Source organism: Diplotaxodon limnothrissa, linkage group LG9 (assembly GCF_057381915.1).
Source record: "Diplotaxodon limnothrissa isolate DT_005_m linkage group LG9, D_limnothrissa_male_GT1.1, whole genome shotgun sequence".
Taxonomy (NCBI): domain Eukaryota; kingdom Metazoa; phylum Chordata; class Actinopteri; order Cichliformes; family Cichlidae; genus Diplotaxodon; species Diplotaxodon limnothrissa.
This window is the reverse complement of record NC_140604.1, coordinates 16,594,784-16,614,585: the sequence shown is the minus strand read 5'-3', so window position 1 is coordinate 16,614,585 and position 19,802 is coordinate 16,594,784. Positions and strand designations below refer to the sequence as shown.

The following is a 19,802-nucleotide window of genomic DNA, read 5'->3' as shown; positions in this document are numbered from 1 at the left end:
TACTCAAGTAAAGTTTGTAATAGCATTGTCAGAGAAATTCTTAAGAAAACTGTATAAAAACAGAGAATAGTGAACAGTCCTGTAAACAAACATGTAGCCCCTATCTTTTTTCTTCTCTTATAGTTACTTTTTCATATTGCAGTTTACTTTGCCTTGAGCAAAACACATCCCCTTTTTTTTCCTGGATCAGCACATGATGGACTGTCTGTCATGTCCTAAATGGCTGTAGCACATTGGACAGAAATGATATCCTCTCCAGCACCAATGAGGGAACAGTTAATGATCTTATCAATTTAACACTCATAAAGCTTCACTTAAATGCAGCACATCTGTATTTGTTTGATATGGTACGGTTTGTGTTATTTTTAATGGCACTAGCCTGGAGACTTGACAACTTGATTTATATTAAAGTTTTAGATATTTCTTGGAAAACACTATTAAAACCACCTACAGACATAAATTACCAACTTCTAGAATGGATTCAGAGATCAAGGTTAATGATATAATCTAAATAGCATATCAGTAGCAGTAGTGGTGGTTTTTATGAGGTTGAACACTTCACTGAAAATGTCTTGCTCACTCTTCTAAGTATATTCATTATTATATTTGCTGTAACTCATTTTTGTTACTACTAACTTGCTGAATCAAATGTTAAAGGATGCAATGTCTTTCATTCTAAAGCCTCAGTTAAAAGTTGAATGTGTTCAAATCTCAAATCTCACAATTCTTTTTTTCCTCTAATGAAAATGTGAGCTTTCATTATACAGGACACATGCTTGCTCAAGGTCATTAAGAATATAAACTTTCCTTTTGAAGTCATAAAGTTCAAATTGACTGGTGCCAGAGCAGGGAGTTGGTGCTATGGCTGATCTGAGGATCCCTTGAGAACTGGCAGCAGTTATCTTCCAGATTGCTGAGGGCTTTAAAATGAAACCACTATCACATACTTGCATTAAAAAAAACCCCCTGCATAAATGGTAGCAGGGCTGTGGAGAGAGAAAACAAGGAGAAATTACTTTTTTTTTAATTTATTATTATTTCTTTATTTTCTCATCCAAAGAATGCACAAAATAATGTATATCTTATAAAATGCAATTCTAGCATGTTGTGTTTGTTATTATTATTATTAAGGTTATTTCTATGAAGTGACGTGACAAATTAATTAAGGAAAATAACATTTTACAGGTGTACCCCTATGTTGTAATCAAAGAATGTGTTTCCCGAAGGTACCCTGTATGAAAGCTTTCCACTTGGATTTTATAAAATGAAACACAATTACTATGTAATTCCATCACTTGAAAACAATAAAACTGCTGACATTTCTTATCCCACTTGGCAAGATGCTAATGTCGGCACTTTTTTTTTTTTCTTTCACTTTTAACCATTTTCATTTTGGCATCAGATAAGGATAAACAAGACTCATTAGCATCACTCTAATTAGATCTCTGCCATGGCTCTGTAATTAGCTCAAAAAAGCAGTTCTCAGATCTCCCAACTTACATCAAAAGGAAATCTTTCTCAATTAGAATTCAGAATCCCATGTAATTTTCCCTTTGTTTACCTTACAGTCTCCATATATAGTGTTTGACAGCCAGCATCCATAAGATTTCCATATTTTCCCGCCCTCTACCTAGTGGTTATTTGCCTGTTTTTAGAGGCATGACACAGTTTGGAAAAACACAAAATCCACCAGCCAGACCTCATAGTGTAAAAAGTGAAAGGTGAGCTGAAGTATTAGTTATAACTTAAGTGGAACACAGAGGTACCAACATGCTCAGCAGATTTATTAAAGGTTATAAAAGGTATAAACTTTTCTTTTTTTAAAAAGAAAAAATCTTATTGTTTTGTTTTAATATAGCACTGAAAGTACAGAAAAAATGATGTGCTGAAAAGGCAAAATAGGAGCATTATTGCAAAACAGAATGCAGCACAGAATGATTTTATTGTGATTATCTTTATCTTTATTAATTACTTTTGGAAGACAAAATTGTAGCTGAAATTACAATTTGACTCTAGTACACCATAATTACTGGGATTTTAACAACAAGAATTAATCTAGTGGTGATGCATTTAATTTGTCTTTATAGTGGGCACAAAAAGCCTCACACTCCCACCCGATCCCCTATTTAAGAACATACATTTTTTTTATTATGGTTATTTTTGGGTTTTGTTTTGCACAGCTTAGCCCATCTTTCTGACCTCTAACCACTATACCCCTCTAACCTAATTCAACTTAGGAATTCAAAATGCATCATTTAGTCTGCATATTACATCGTGCCTCAAAGCCTACTGCAGTCAACTTGGAGAACCCGTGGATGTAATGAGAAGCATGACACCAACCTTTGGCACACATTGATATATGTTGCAAACTCAGTTCTGCATGCCCTGCAGCATGAATTTGAAAGAAGACAATTTGAAGAAACAAATTGGAAGTCTTTGTGTAACAGTACCATGTTAAAACGCAATCTGTAATGCAAGGATAAAAAAAGTACATTATAATAATATTATCGGTGTCTAGCTACAATAAAAAAGTTACATCAGAAAGTTCCTCTCCCTGGTCGTGGTGAAAGCCCTCAGGAGGACCAGGGAGAGGAGCTCACCCGGCCCTGACAACATCAGCAGTCGAGTTCTGAGGCACTGTGCAGGGCAACTAGGAAGTGTGTTCCGGACTCTATTTCAAATCTCAATTGACAGTCACACTGTCCCCCAGCTGTGGAAACACTCCACCGTCATTCCCATCCACAAAAGAAACAACCCAAAGTTTCGGAATGATCTTCGTCCTGTGGCCCTCACCTCCCTGGTGATGAAGGCCATGGAGAACATCATAAAACAGCACATCGTAAGAGCAACTGACCCCATGATGGACCCACTCCAGTTTGCTTACCGTGCACGCAGAGGTGTTGATGATGCCAAAATCTTCATCTTGGACTCCATCCACAAACATCTGGAGCTCCCTGACTCCTTCGCCAGACTTCTGTTTGCTGATTTCTTATCGGCGTTCAACACTCTGCAGCCTCATATCCTGGCCACTAAGCTTTCCACCCGATTTCACCTGGATGATCAACTAATCCTGTGGATATTGGACTTTTTGACCAACAGGACTCAGAAAGTTCAGGTCAACAAGTCTCTTTCCGGTCTCCGTTCCACCTCCACTGGCTTCCCGTGGATGGTGGTGGTGACTGAAGCAGCCAGTGGAGGTGGAACGGAGACCGGAAAGAGACCACCGCCATCCACGGGAAGCCAGTGGAGGTAGTTGAGGAGTACAAATACCTGGGAACCATCTTTGACAACCTCCTGAAATTCTCTGCCAACACAGAGGAGATTCTCAGGAGGTGCCACCAACGGCTATACCTCCTTGGTAAACTCAACTCCTTTGGAGTCAGCAAACCCATCATGATGACTTTTTACTATGCCTTCCTGGAAAGCATCATGACCTTCTCCATCACCTGCTGGTTCCACTCCTTCAGCCTTCAGAACAGGAACAGACTGCAGCACACTTCATCAGTGTGCTCTAAAATCATTGGCCTGCCTGTCAGAACTCTGGCACAGGTTTTCAGCAAACAGGCCCAAAGACAGGCAGCCAAAATCATCAATGGCCCCTCTCACATTCTTCACCCCGCTCTGGGTGACTCCTCCGCTGCATTTCCTTCAGGACTGAGAGGAGGAGAGCCACCTTTGTCGCCAAAGCCACTCAGCTTTTTAACTCCAGCCGATAAGAACATTCCCCACACCCATAAACATAACCTACACTCTTCTTACACTACTGACACTTTATTCACTTTTAGTCACTTGCAGTCATTTATTCACCTTCAGTCACTTTAATTTTAAAACTGTGTAATTTTAAAACTGTATATACTGTATATTCTGTGTATTTATTATTTCACTCCTATTGCCTGTTCTTATTGTCCTTATCTTTTTTCTTTTTTTTTTTCTTTTTTTTCTAAATGACATCAGAAACAGCAGTATGCGACATTACGTGATGGCAGAGCTTCAGTTCATCCTTTGTCATTTTTTTTTTTTTTTTTTTTTTTTTTTTTTTTTAATAAATAGGACAGGGGGAATGAATGAGAGAAAGAGGGGGAGAGAAAGAAAGAAAACCAAAGGGGAGAAGAGACGGTGAGAAGGGGGGGGAAGAGAGAGAAAAAAAAAAAAAAGAACTCCTGGGTCACCTGTATGGAGAAAAAAAAAAAACAAACAAAAAAAACAAACAGAGGAGACAGCAAACAACAAAGAGCAACATAATAATAGAGAAAACAAAGCACCATCACAATAAACTAGCTAGTCATAGATATCAATATTTACTAAATAATAAACGATATTGTGCAGCACGCAAGATAGACAGCGCACAGTGTGCTTTGAGGCAGCAGCCAAGAAAGCTTTAGTCCGCGTCTGTGAATACCCATGTGTGCATACCTGTGTGGATCAGCATGCTTGCATTCCAAAGGTTTCTCCATGTAATGATCTGCTAGGGAGTGTGGGGGGGCCACAGCCCCGTCCTCCAGGGTGTGAAGTGGGTATGGAGGAGATCAAAACTCCAGACATCCAGAGGCCCCCAGAACACAAGAGACCATGGAAGACCAACAGAGGGGCAGCCGCGCCACTGTTCCAGTAAGAGCTGAGGAGAGTCCCAGATGAGGGCAGAAGTCAGGGGGAGTTGCAGTGACGCGCCCGTGAGCTCCGCCGGCCCCCAGCTGTGCCTGAGTGACCGAGCCCCAGGCTGAGAGGCCGGGGGCACCCCACCTCCAAAGGGGCCCGAGCGAGCCCCAGGCCCCAGGCCCCGACAAGCGGCCGCCAAGGAGTGAGCCGGTGTGTACCCGGACGCCCACCCCCAGACACAAAGAACCACCAACACACCGACACCTGAGGGAGTCCGCCACCGGCAGGGGAAGTGGTGGTGGGTGGAGATAGGCCTCCAAACCTTGGAGGGCCTGAGGTGTCCCCAGAGAGGTGGCGTCTGATACTCAACCTGACATATAGACACAGACATACAGGCACACACAGACACAAACATCCATTCCCACCCTCATGCTCTCATATGCACTCACTCCACACTCAACCAACGTGGAGACAGACATAAAGAGACGCTGTACACACAATCACACTCCCCAAGCGTACTCTACAAACCGGGTCTAGGTACCCTTGCCCCTGGAGGGGGGAATTGCACCCAGACCCAGGTGGTGTTACCCTTTTCCCTGCGGTGGGGAGAGGCAGACCACCCCGACTCCGCAGCAGCAGGGAGGCCCCACACCCCAGACCGCAGTCGGACGGCCAACTCCTCCTACTAGCCCTCCCGCTCCAGCAGGCCGCAGAGAATGGGGGTGGGAGAAGACTCCAAACCTCCCTCCACCCGCTCATTGTAGTGTTGATGCATATGTGTTCTAAGGTGCAATTAAAACCCAGGAGGGCATGGAGCTACCTGCCAAGGAGCAGCAGGTAAGCGCATAGTCCCTCCTGCTAGCCCTCAATGACTAAGTGTATTTAAAATTGAGAGGTGGGCAACGACGTCAGGGGTGAGGTATACACCCTGATGGTAATTTGTATTGTCCTTATCTTCAACGTATGCTGCTCGATTGTTTGTTAATTGCCCCTTGGGGATAAAGTCTTCTGATTCTGATCAGTGTTTATATTTGTAGCGATTAGGGATAAATTGTTCAGAGAAAGGAGAACTACAAAAAGAAATATACTTTAGTCAATCATTAATAACAAAACATACAATCAAGCAAAAAAATCATTTTGAAAAAGTGTAATGTTAACTATGGACAAATCTTAATGAAAAATTGATTTACCTTTCAAAGTTAGAACACAAAAACCAGTATAGTTTGTTTTTTTAAATTTTGGCCCTTTGAATCACTTTTTTTCTGAATGTCATAAACCAAGCACATAATAAATAAATTCTTTTATATTCTTGGTCCACATGTATTTTCCTCCCACTATACGCTACTGGAGATTTTTATCAACAGTCTTCAGTGATTGTCATGTGAAGGCTAGAGAAATAAAGGATCTTTGAGCGACCAGTTCTATTAATGGAGAATTATTCTGTCACTCAAGTCTCTGCCTCACCATTGACATATCATGGTTTTTAAATGGTGCTCCCAGGGTATCCACACTAAACTTGACACAAAATGAACTGTTGAGAGACGCATTTTAAATATGAAGTGCCCAGCAGTACTTAAGGGGAGTGGAACACATCCTTCAGTGAGAAGTCACCCGAAGTGGCCGGCTTCAAAACCTGACATTTGTCAGCAGTCTATTTCTTTCCTTTTGCAAAACCTACAGTGGAGATGAACTGTTAAACTTGCATTGTCTCAGGGAATGGTAAGGGTGTTTTCAAAAATAAGGATGCTTATGTCTTCTTTAGACATTTACCTCGACAGAATTCGTGGCTGTACAATTAAAAGCCTCTTTGTACTTAAAAGTGTAAAAAATATAGTGCGTGTCCAGTACATACAATAGAGAATTGTCATCTGCTTCTTGTGATGTCGCAGTTAGCTGTCACGTGGAAGGAAAAACTTTTTTTTCACATTTCCATTGTAGCAAATTCAGCCTGTTTTTAATTTTTACCCTACATTGCCCTACAGGTGCATGTGTATATGCATGTGTACTCTTCAATGTGCAGTCTACCATTGTTTTTTTTTTTTTTTTGCCATTCCAGATAATTTGTCAAGGTTTCAGGTCAGGATAAGAAATGTCTGAGACTTGATGGCAAAAATACAAGGCCCAATACCTTTCCATCCACACTGTTGTGTTAGGAATTTAGGACTTATCTGGTATGTAAAAAGTCAAAGCAGAAATCAAGTGACTGCTAACAGGAAAATACTGATCTGGTATGGCACTTAAAAAAATACAAATAAATAATGTAAAATAGTGCATGCAGTTATCTTGTAGTTGAAAGGATATCTGTGTGTGGGAAACGGAAGAAGGGAAGCACATTTAGACTAAATGGTAAATAGTCTGCATGTGTTCGTCATTCAACCACTCAAACACACACTCACACACCAATGGCAGCAGAGCTGCCATGCATGGTGCTCGCCTGCCATCAGCTCTACCACCTGAGCCACAGCTTCCCCACAAGGGAGACTGGGTTTTCCAAACCGCATGTAAGATACTGAAATGAAGTGAAAGAGGGCTCTGATATCTAATGGAACTGAAATTGAGCTTCTGGCCATTAGATTACATGCCAGGCTTGGCATAATGGTAAGTCTGAATCTCAAATAGGCACAAAAGATAGAGAGCTCTAAGGAGTCATAGTAAAAAAGGTCGAAATTAAGTGCTAGAGTATAGTTTGTTATATTTTCATTAGACAGTGAATCTGATCTTGGTTGTACATTTGGGCGACAGACAACAATTAATTGTCATTTATGCTTTATGCACAGGTCTGAAAGGTGATCACATGTTAAGGCAATTTAGCTAATCAGCCAGAACCAAATCCAAACCTAATAATAGCTGAAAAGCTGATCACTGCACGTCATAGTCACGGCATTAGAATGCTTAATTACAGCTGATTTCACAGTGGTCTATTAATGATTGAATGCTAAAAGTACCAATACCCCCAAATGCTATTGGGTATTCATTTATAGGCCTAAATTATTTTCTGTGTCTAATTAGGATACCCCCTTCTGGGTTGGCAAAGCTAAATTAAGGAAAGGCCATGCAAAGGAGAGAAATAATTGCAAGCTAAAGGTGGGAAATACCGGCACTTCAGGCTGTCGCATGGAGATCTTGCATAAACACATGTTTGTACATAATTCAGGCCATAGGCTTTAAAACGCACTATGAAAGGATAACATGGTAGATTAAGGCAAATATCTGTGTAAAAAAAAAAAAAAAAAATCTGTGTATTGAAATATAAGATTCTAATGACAGAAATGAAAAATTTTTAGTCATAAAAACAGCATATATAGATAACAATGTCACCACAGCTGACAAATAAATTAATTATACAAAGATCAGCATTAAAGGTTGGCCTAAGAAATCAGACCATGAATAGAAATTGGATGTTCTTATGACATTAAACCAATTAGCATTCACTGCGTTTTTTTTTTTTCATTTATGCATATCTGATGTTTAATTGTAATTTTTATGTTTTTTATTGAAGCAACACAGATTTCTATCCATGCCTGCAGTTATTACTGAACAAATTAACGGTTTATTGTAGCAAGAAATGTGCTTGTTTCTTCAGTGAGAAACAATATCTCAGTGTTTTCCTCACAAACACTGAGATAGGTCTCTTTCAACACCATCATGCATGCACACATTGACACATTGACAAATGACTTTTTCTTTCTTGTAAAGGGTTTTTGAAACTTTTTTTTCACATGTTTGCCTAGTTTAATCTGTACATTATGTAAAAGCACAGAACCAAAATGATAAAAGATCACATACACTGCTTGATATAAAGTCATTTACAACTGCCACTGACAACATGCCACTGTCCAAAGCTACTTGCACTGTAATGTATTAGTAGCCAGCAGGGAACATGGGGGTGTTAGTTGTGGCTTGTGACTCGCTCTCAATCTGAGGCAACCCCGCTGTCAGAGAACACAGAGAAATGTTGGCAAGAGCATGTGGTCTAATACATGGAGCTGTCAAAATGCTAACAGGCCTGGCACACTATTCTGCCTAGGAGGCAGAATTACTCATTTTCTCTAGTTAAACATGGACATGTGAGTCTTCCCAGACCAAATCTGAGCCTCTTCGCTCAAGCTGAAGCTGTAAATAAGAAAAAAAAAGTAATCTTGAGACGGAGACATGTGGGAAATAATTACTTTAGTTCACAGTGACAGTACACTGTTTGGCAAAAACACAGACATAATGTGGTTTTCCAGCCAAATAAGAAATTGATTAGTGTGATAACAGTTTACTGCCATCATGTGTTGTAATTTGCACTTGACATTTTAAAAGGGGCCGTGACCCATGCAGCCCTGGTTATTTTGATAATCGCTTGTTTTTAACACCATAGGTGTCAGTCTGAGTGAGTTTTATGCTGTATGTCTGTTATGTTCAGGAGGACAAACAAGGTGATGGCTAAAACGAGAAGTCTATGATTTTGCTCCGTGTATAGCAGTATAACACACCGCACTCTGAATCGATAATGAATTATTTATTTTCTTAGTCTCTCTAATTCAGCTGGAATCAAAAGTCAATAAAGAACTACTGATTGCAGTAAGTGGGCATCCATTTGCCTTGATTTGTCTTTTACTTAATAAACGTCAGCGTAGTCCTTTTCCCCTACCCTTCTTTAATCAATCTGTAGAATTCTTTCCAGTACTTCATTTATTTTTTATGTTTATATTGCTGTATGTTCACAACAGCAAGGGAAAAAAAAACAAAGAACAAAATCTCAAAAGCAAAAAATAAATAAATAAATGAAACATGATTCAAACATTAGCAGACTTATTTTAAAATCAATCAGGTTACAAGGGTTTGGTCCCCTTCTATAACCTGGTTGTGGTCATGTCTGTGGACACTGAATTTGTTGTCCAGTTAGATCCATATATATTTCGACATTGACACAAGATTTGTTTTTTTTACCTGTTTATAATAATAATAATAATGGATTGGATTGATATAGCGCTTTTCAAGGCACTCAAAGCGCTTTACAATACCACTATTCATTCACTCTCGCATTCATACACTGGTGGAGGCAGCTACAGTTGTAGCCATTGCTGCCCTGGGGCAGACTGACAGAAGCAAGGCTGCCATATCGCGCCATCGGCCCCTCTGGCCAACACCAGTAGGCGGTAGGGTAAAGTGTCTTGCCCAAGGACACAACGACCAGGACTGAGATCGAACCAGCGACCTTCCGGTTACAGATGTGCTTCCCAACCCCCTGAGCCACAGTCGCCACAGTTTATGCAAACATATTCCAATTATACTTATATAATTTACATTCATATAATGCGTAGACTCTTGGCTTTCATTTGAGAAATTCAAGTTAAATGAAGGGTTTCAGTTCCCTTAACATGTGCCAATGTCTTTTTAAAGGGACCAAAAGTAATTTGAAAATTGACTCAACACAGTAAATCCAAGAAATTGCTACAATAGCAGGAGTGGCAAAATCTACAGTTTGGTACATTCTGAGAAAGAAAGTAAAGACTGGTGAACTCAGCAACGCCAAAAGACCTGGACGCCCACAGAAGAAAACAGTGGTGGATCATCGCAGAATCATTTCCATGGTGAAGAGAAATGCTTTCACAACAACCAAGTGAACAACACAGGTAGGTGTACTGATATCCAGTCTACCATAAACAGATGACTGCATGAAAGTAAATAAAAAAGGTTCACCACAAGGTGTGAGCCACTCATAAACCTCAAGAGTAGAAAGGCTAGATTGGACTTTGCTAAAAAGACATCCCCCCAAATAAATCAGCACAGTTCTGGAAAAAGATTCTTTGGAAAGATGAAACCAAGCTTAACCTCTACCAAAATGATGGCAATAAAAAATATGGAGAAGGTGTGGAACAGTTTATGATCTAAAGCATACTGCATCATCTATAAAACACGGGGAGGCAGTGTGATGGCTAGGGCGTGCATGGGTGCCAGTGGCACTGGGACACAGGACAGAAGCAGCTTAATGAATTCTGAATTGTTCAGAGACATACTGTCTGCTAAAATCCAGCTAAATGCAGTTTAATTGATTGGTTGGTGTTTCATAATAAAGATGGAAAATGACCCAAAACATACAGCCAATACAACCCCGGAGTTTATTAAAGCAAATAAGTGGAATATTCTTGAATGGCCAAGTCAGTCACCTGATCTTAACCCAATTGAGTCTCTATTTCACTTGTTGAACACTAAACTTCAACTGAAAGATGCTAAAGTAAAGGCCTGGCAGAGCATTAAAAAGGAGGAAATCCTGTCTAATTACTTTTGAGCCCCTGGAATGAAGGGATTGTGTTTAAAACAAAATCAAAAGTTCCTGTTATTTTAATGCAATCTTTTTGTTCAACCTGCAGAATTGCAGCTGGGAGTCTGCATCCCTTCATCCACACTGCATCTGAGTGTGGATGAGGGAATGGAGGTCCTAAACGCAGGACCCTTGCGATAAACAGTGCGCAGTGGAGTAAATAACAACAACACAATTAATCCCCGTGAGCTCCCTCAACTCATGTGTCGTGTCTTCGCCCAACATGTCCGTGCTCGTGCTTTCTGCTCCTGTGTCTCTGCACTCCCCGTGTTCGCTGTTCTCCTGTACTCCACGCTCTTCCTGGGGAAAACACAACAGAAGCAGCCGTAAGAACACTCAGTCCAGGAGGCATACACTATCTGCACGTCACTATACACACACTAACTTGGAGTCTAAACTCAATCATCCAGCATCGGTGGGAGCACCACTATCCACTTAAATAGCTTCCCCACGAGCCTCATCAGTAGCAGGTGCATGGCATGGTCTTCTGGTGTGGCCAGCCCCCTAGCCGGGCCGCACCCTCTAGGCCTTTAGGTGGCTTTCACCCGGCCTACAGGACACCACCACATCTGCCCACACACATGCACACACCCACACTTGCCTAAACATACACGCATGGAATACACAAACGGACAGCAAGCACAGTGCACACATATATTCTACAAAATATTTTAAAAAGTCCATAACTGCTCAGGGAGCCTTAGTCGCTCAAGCCCAGGTCCCTGACACTGAGTTGTTTTATTACAAATTCATTGTGCTAATGTGCAGAACTAAAATTAGAAAAAAGTTGTCTCTGTCCAAATATGTATAAACCTAACTGTAGATAACCATTATTGGGTGATCTGCAGATTATGTTCCTTTTTAATACCAACAGTTATAAATATAGTCTTTCACGTCTCTGTCATTTGATAGAAGAACAAAGAACAAACTTGTTTTTTTATAATTGCACCACATCACATCACCATGCCATGACTGTCCAGGTGGACATTTTTTGGACTGATGTTAATACAAGAATTGTGCGGTCATTGAATCACCAAAGCACAACTTTCAGACACCATGCAACTCCGCACTTGGTGACCCTGCTCTGTAATTTTATACTGTCTGCCACTTAGTGGCCGAGTTTCTATGGTTCCTAAATACTTAAACTTTACAATAATTGCGCTTACAGTTGATTGCGAAGAATCCAGGACGGAAGAAATTTCATGAACTCACTTGTTGCAATGGTAGCATCCTGTTAAAATGTCACATTAAAATTCAGTGAAAAATTCAGAGTAACCAATTCTTTCACGGATGTTTCCAAAGGCAGAATGCATGCCAAGGTGCTTTAATCTTTGAAGTCACGTTTCTTCAAAGATTAAGAGGTGTGGTCCAATATATTTGGCCATATAATATCAACATCCCCGAACCTTTAACATCACCGAAACCGATCATTTCTGTCTTTCACTGAATCTTTAATCTTCCAACTTTTATGTCATTAGCTGAGCAACTTCTTTGAAGGGCACCATTCAGTCATGCTATTAAGTGAACTGTTTTTAATTGAATTACCTTCGCCCACAATTCCTGCCTGGGCACTGGTTTCTCAGGAGAAAATACGACGAGTGAATAAGAAATCTGCTTGTAGAGGAAGAAGGTCCTGTGGTAATATTACATTTCAGTTTAAGTCTTTGGGATAATGAGCTTAGGTTTAAGAGCAAAGAGCCAGACAGTAGTAGAGTGACAGCACTGGAAGAAGCTGAGGAACTCCAGGGATACAACTTCTTAAATCCTCATCTCTTTTATGTCACTTACTTAACTCACACTTGAAGTAGATACAAGCATGCGAGCAGAAAGACGTTTAAATGGAACATTAGCAATTTATCACACTTCTCTTCAGTTAAACTAGCTGAAGTTTTAAATAAAAAATGACAACTCGACAGTGCAGTGCATCTCCAAGGTGCATCATTTAAATATCTATTTTTGGATGCAACTTAAATATGCAGCGTTTAATATAAACCTCAACTTTTAGTGTACTCAAAATAGTTGACAGAAGAAATTTCAGCATCTGTAAGAATGTGCATCCTTATCAGAGGTCTTTATAAAGTCTTTAAATTTTGACCAGCCACCTGTCCCACATTGTGATTTTTCCCCTCAAAATCATATAAGGTCGAGCACTTTTTACTCCTTCGCAGATATTAAATTGGTGAAATCTAGCTATTGAAGCTGGTGCACAGTCATGGTTTAAATAACATAAACCTGCGTTCATCTATAAGGCTTTATTATATGACATCTTAAAAAGTCATCTTGCCCTTAACTCAAATACAACCTCAAATAAACAGATCTCCCATTTTGTTGTTTACACAGTATGTATTTATTAAAAAACCCCAACTATGGTTAAATAGAAAAGTAGCGTGTGGAAAAGCTAAATATACCCCATGATTCAGTAGCTGTGGAGATATTTTGTCCCACTTTTCTTCAATGCTTTGCTTCAGTTCACTGAGTTTTGTGGACAGTCATTCATGCACAGCACTTGGATTGACGTATGGACGTCTGGATCACTACATCACTGTAATTCTTTTCTTTTTCAGACATTCTGTAATAGATTTCAATTCAATTCGATTTTATTGATATAGCGCCAAATCATAACAACAGTCGCCTAAAGGCGCTTTATATTACATATACAGTATATACAGTAGATCGTACAATAATAGATACAGAGAAAAACCCAACAATCATATGAGCCCCTATGAGCAAGCACTTTGGCGACAGTGGGAGGGAAAACTCCCTTTTAACAGGCAGAAACCTCCGGCAGAACCAGGCTCTGGGAGGGGATTTGTAAATGTGCACAGGGTCATTGTCACCCAGTTTGGGGCAAGTTTTCTCCACCACTTTACTTCACAGTTTGTATGAAGTATTTGTGCTCGTAGGCTGTGTTTGGTTTTTAGTAAATGTACAGGGTGGGCCATTTATATGGATACACCGTAATAACATGGGAATGGTTGGTGATATTAAAGTCCTGTTTGTGGCACATTAGTATGTGTGAGGGGGCAAACTCCTCAAGATGGGTGGTGACCATGGTGGCCATTTAGAAGTCGGCCATCTTGGATACAACTTTTATTTTTTCAATAGGAAGAGGGCCATGTGACACATCAAACTTATTGGCAATGTCACAAGAAAAACAATGGTGTGCTTGGTTTCAATGTAACTTTATTCTTTCATGAGTTATTTACAGGTTTCTGACCACTTATAAAATGTGTTCAATGTGCTGCCCATAGTGTTGGATTGTCAGTGCAACCCTCTTCACACACTGATAGCAACACCGCAGGAGAAATGCCAGCGCAGGCATTTAAAACTAATCTCTATGTATGTATCTTTTAGGGGCCTTTTTCTGGAAAAATAATCAGACATAACATTCATCATTTAACAATGCAACATTTAATCTTTTAACTTAAAGGGCTTTAAATGAAGTGAAAAGCAAAAAAAATGTATAGGAACAAGTAAGCTAGTGCCTTGATTTTTAAAATGCATCCATGTGTGACATGCAGGATCTGCTCAAACAGACAATATAATTAGTGCTGTCAAGAGATTAAAAAAAAATAGAGATTAATTAATTATGATTTTTAATTAATTGATCTAATTAATCTCTTTTTTAATCTCACCTAAAAATAGCTGAGGAAAGCCCTCAACTTATTGTGGCAGACCAAAAGACTGATATAACAAAGAAAGTGACTTTATAAAGTCATTTATTGTTTAACAAACGTTAAACAGATGCAACCATTTACATACTGTTGTATTCTTTTGTAAAATAAGTGGAAAAATAAATACAAATAAAATCAAATAAATTAAGTGCTGCAAGTTAGCACATCAGAGTTGCTCTTTTCTGAGCAATACAGCACTGAAATTCCTCTGCTTCAGATAATGAAAAATAAAACTGACATTGCAGTGCTGCAAGTTAGCACATCAAAGTATTCTTCCATCACAAAAAAAAGTGCTGAACATCAAGCAATCTATTCTAGTAGGCTACAAATGACACAGCAGCTATGCTGACCACATGTGTCTCATTTCTTCTTCCTCAGCCAGTCGCTAAGACACACCAGCCTGGTAACATTTTCTGGAAGCAAGGCTGCCCTTTTCTTTTGCACTATGTGGCCTGCAAGGCTAAAGAGTCTCTCACAGGGTACAGAGGTAGCTGGGGAGGCCAGGTACTTTTGTGCTAGGACTGACAGCTTTTCATAGACTCCTGAGTGAGCATACCACCACTGCAGGGGACAGTCATCAATACTGATGCTGGGTTCTGCTCTGTAGCGCTGCAGCTCTCCAGACTCAATTCCATCTTCTGAGTCAGAGTCAGACCCCAGAAGGAGTTCGCTCCTCCTCTTCTTCTGAGCTGGTCCATCATCCTCTGTGGAGGGCTGGAGACTATCTGCTCTTCTGGGCTCTGCTGCCTGGAGCATATTCTCCAGAATGGTCCACACCTGAATGAATGAATGAATGAATGAATGAATGTGATTAAAACTAAGTGCTTTTTTTTATTTTATTTAATCTTGTAAAGAACTTTGTGTTCCATATAATAAATAAAAGTTTGATTTGATAATGAATTGGACTCATTAGTCCAGCTTAACCTTATTGTCCTACCTGTTCCCTCTTTTCTCTTGGAAGACATTTCAAATCCTTAAACCGTGGATCCAATGCTGTGGCCACCTCGAACCATATCTCGTTGCCATTAGCTCGTCGTGCTGCCAGATCCTTCTGGAAGGCATTCTTGAACTTCACCACGTAGGCAGGATCATCATCAGTAATGTCCATGACACGGTACAGATGGCGAAAAGCAGGCAGCACTACAGAGCAAGAGACGTAGGCCTCACCACCCAGCAGCTCTGTCACATACCTGCAGAGGTAGAGAGGTTTGCTAAATAAACCTAGCTGGATTCATTTAAATCAAAGTGTAACTGATTTCCAATTTAATTGTCCTTAAAAGTTCCTTGTTATGTTCATTAATTTTGATTTTACACATGTAACAGTAGTTTATATAATTAAAATGGGAAGGTGTTTATTTGAACTTACTTGCATGGTTCAAGCAGGAGCTCCAGCCTCTGCAGTTTCGCCCACTCAGCTTCGGTTGGCAAGACCAACCTGTGGTTCTGTTGGTCCAACGTAGCCTGGACAGCCTCTCGGTTACATAGGAGGCGTGAGACCATTGCGAGAGTCGAGTTCCACCTGGTGGGTACATCCTGTATAAGTTGATCGCTCTTCTTTCCGAGTGCTACTTGTTGTTGGTTAAGTTCTGTGGTACTCGCAGGGCTTTGTTTAAAATGACCAACAATCTTGCGGCACTTTGCCAGTACACCGACAAAACCACTGCTATCGAGACATACCGTGATGGTCCTCTGGAGAATGTGAGCATTGCATGCGATGTGCTCATATGGAAGTGCTCTCATAGCAGCCAGCATGTTTGCTGCGCTGTCTGTGCCAATGGTGGATATCTTGTTTTCAATACCCCAGTCATTTGCTACCTTGAGGAACTGTTCGGCGCATTTATCAGCAAAGTGCCTGGTTTCTGTTCTCATGACGGTCAGTGCAAATGAGTTGAGGTTCCACTCACTATCAATAAAGTGTCCAGTCACCCCAAAATAGCTGTGGTTGCCAGCTGAGGTCCAGTGATCTCCGGTTATAGCAACACAGTTGGGAGAATCCTCCGCCAAAATCTCAAGTTTGTTTTTCTTTTCGCCGTCGTACATTTTGCTGATTTTGGTCGTTACTGTAGTCCTGCACGGCGGCTTGTATGACGGGTCATTGGACGCAATTTGCAACACCTCTGTCAATCCTTCGTCCTCTACTATATTTATCGGCCTACAGTTCATCGCTATCCACTTGGCAATAACATTAGTCAGCCTGTCGGTTGCAGACTTGCTCATACGAGGGGTATTCTCTAGTTTTGTTTGGCGAAAAGCTTTGCTCTGGCTTGCTATATTGCTAACGTCTTCACTGCTAGCTGTTGCTGCACTCGCGGCTGGGTGCTTTGCGTTGAGGTGATAGGCCAAACTTGAGCTGCTTCGGTGGTAAGCAAACTCCTTCTTACACTCTAGGCAGACCACTTTACCTTTGTCAATGGTGCCGTCGGGGCGTTTATGAAATACAAATTTCCCGTTCATTGGGCCAACAACTCTCAGATGCGCCTCCATATCCACACTGTAAGCTAATCACCACTTCTCACCTTGACCTCACGACGTGACTCCACCCCCAACAAGTCAAGCACAAGGAGCCCAGCACATAAAAACGGATTTTATAACATAGCAACTCTCATACAAAATCAATGACGTCAAGAGATTAAAAATTAGATTAACGAGATTAAAAAACATAACGCGCTAAATAGCATTGTAATTAATTAATCGCAATTAACGCGATAATTTGACACCCCTAAATATAATCTCTTAGTAAATCAGCAGATAAGATACTTCTACGGGCAGGGCATCTGTCACACTAAACAGATGTTCCCACTAATCTTTTTTTAACCCTTTTCCCTAAACTATTTCTCTCCCTCCCCCTTTTAGTGCCAGCTAAGTCCAGTGTTTTCCTACTCCTGATTTGCTCTCACCTGCCACTATCAGAACAGCTGCTCAAAATGTAAGCATGCCTGCTGTTGCCCTTACAGAACTAAAGGATAATTTTGCATTACCTTGATGTGATGAATAAGGGTTTCCTTTCCTTTTCTGCCGCAGCGGTTAGTATAGTTTTTCTTTTTTTCCCCCCTCAGTAATGTGATTTCCCTAATAATTACAGCACTGTTGCTCAAAATAATGGAAAATGCATCACTTTCTGTGCAGCAGAGAATTTTTAAAATTATTTTTTGAAAGCACCAGCTGATGAAGGTATTAAAGAGCGTTCCTGAAATGTATTTTATCAATTAAGTGTTGTTAGGCACTAAATATAATATAATGTCTTTGCCTCCAATTATCACATTATTTCTTAAGACCAACACTGAATCTTTTGCTGAAATGTCAGGACAAGCTTGTTACGGCCCGGCTCTGCTAGGCGGCAGCGGACGTAACATAAACGAGCCCAGAGACCAAGGAGTTAGATAGGAAGACAAACATAAGGTTTATTAACACAACTGAAATCCGTTAGTGAAACAACTCACTAGGCAGCAGAGAAACTTTAAGCAAACACCACGATTAATAACACCAGTAGAGCACTGCTCTACTAAACGTCTCGCAGGAGGCAACACAAAACACAGGCAGAAGGCAAAAGGCAAAAGGGAGGGACTCTCTGTACAGTCTGTTCAAATCAACAAGTCCCTCGACGAATGAAGACTCCTCAGCCTTTTATACTATCCGTTAACTGCAGTCAGCTGTGTCACTTGTCATAACTGCAGACAGCTGTGTCACTTGTCCGTCGTACTCCAGGCTCCTGCGGCAGCCAATGGTGTGCGTAGTCTGACAGGCTCGGATCCGCATGAAGTTGGGGCGGGCATATGTCCGGGCCAGCCAATCCCCCGTGAGTCCTGGAGCACTGTAGCTTCCATGGAGGAAGGCGGGGCCACCTGAGGCCAGCGGCCGTAACACCCCTCCCCTTAAAATACCAACTATGTTGGGCTGAAGCCAACGTTACAGAGCATAAACAACAACAAAAGACAAAAGCAGTAAAACATGTTTACAAACGGGACAGACCGTCAGCTAAAACATTTTCAGTCCCCTTTTTGTGGTGGATACTTAAGTTGTATTCCTGCAACAACAGAGCCCAGCGCATAAGGCGCTGGTTGTGATTAAACATACGCGCCAGGAACACAAGTGGGTTGTGGTCTGTGTACACAACAAGAGGCAACATGCTGGACCCCAGGTACACGTGAAAGTGCTGAAGAGCCAACAACAAAGCCAGGGTCTCCTTTTCAATGGTGGAGTAGTTTAACTGATTTTTATTGAACTTGCGGGAAAAGTAACAAACGGGGTGGTTCAAACCCAACAAGTCTTCTTGCAACAGCACTGCCCCAGCCCCGACAGCACTGGCATCAACCTCGAGTTTGAATGGTCGCGTCAAATCAGGTGCAGCTAACACAGGAGAATGGCAGAGGAGGGCTTTTGCACTCTCAAAAGCATCCTGACACTCACTCGACCAGCTAAACTCAACCTTTGGGCTGAGCAGGTCAGTCAATGGCTTTACTACAGAGGAGAAATTCTTACAAAAGTTCCTGTAGTAGCCCACCATCCCTAGAAACCGACGTAACTCACGCCTGGTGGTAGGCGTGGGAAACTGTTTAATCACTTCCACTTTGGCATCTATGGGCCGGACCTGTCCACGTCCCACCTCCCTGCCTAAGTACGTCACAGTAGCTTTGGCAAACTCACACTTAGCTAAGTTGAGAGTTAGGGTAGCTTGTGCCAAACGGTGAAATACCTGTTGTAACGTTTCCAAATGATCTTGCCATGTTTCAGTGTAAACTACTAGATCATCTAGGTAGGCACTGCAGTTGGACAGACCACGGAGGACTTTATTTACTAGCCTCTGGAAGGTGGCAGGAGCGTTACACATGCCGAAAGCCATGACTGTGTACTGTAAAAAATCATCGGGTGTAACAAAGGCAGCGATGTTAGAGGCACGTTCAGTTAAAGGGACCTGCCAGTAACCCTTAAGAAGATCTAACTTGGAGACATACTGAGCAGTCCCAATACTGTCTACACAATCCTCAACCCTTGGGAGAGGATGTGAGTCAGCCACAGTCACAGAGTTCACCTTCCGGAAGTCTGTAATAAAACGGGGCGAGCCATCTGGCTTAGACTCCACTATACAAGGCGAGCTCCAGGGGCTTTGACTGGGCTTCGCTAAACCATGTTGCAGCAGATAGTCAGCCTCCTGTTTCATGAGCACGCGCTTATGGGGGCTGGCTCGATAAGGATGCTGCTTAATAGGTTTAGCGCCCTGGACA

General features: G+C 41.3%; 2 protein-coding genes across 2 annotated transcripts; one reads left to right on the top strand and one right to left on the bottom strand.

Moving 5' to 3' along the window:
• Positions 1–1,659: 1,659 nt before the first annotated feature.
• On the top strand, positions 1,660–11,047 carry LOC146625381 (uncharacterized). Its single transcript, XM_085362173.1, has 4 exons — positions 1,660–1,721; positions 2,542–3,197; positions 3,317–3,625; positions 10,956–11,047. The coding sequence occupies exons 1-4, from the start codon at positions 1,660–1,662 to the stop codon at positions 11,045–11,047; spliced, it is 1,119 nt and encodes a 372-aa protein (XP_085218299.1).
• Positions 11,048–14,909: 3,862 nt separating this feature from the next.
• On the bottom strand, positions 14,910–17,286 carry LOC146625380 (E3 SUMO-protein ligase ZBED1-like). Its single transcript, XM_085362028.1, has 3 exons — positions 15,947–17,286; positions 15,518–15,770; positions 14,910–15,357 (listed from the first exon to the last, which is right to left on the bottom strand). The coding sequence occupies exons 1-3, from the start codon at positions 17,062–17,064 to the stop codon at positions 14,941–14,943; spliced, it is 1,788 nt and encodes a 595-aa protein (XP_085218154.1). The 5' UTR covers positions 17,065–17,286; the 3' UTR covers positions 14,910–14,940.
• Between the last annotated feature and the right edge of the window lie 2,516 nt (positions 17,287–19,802).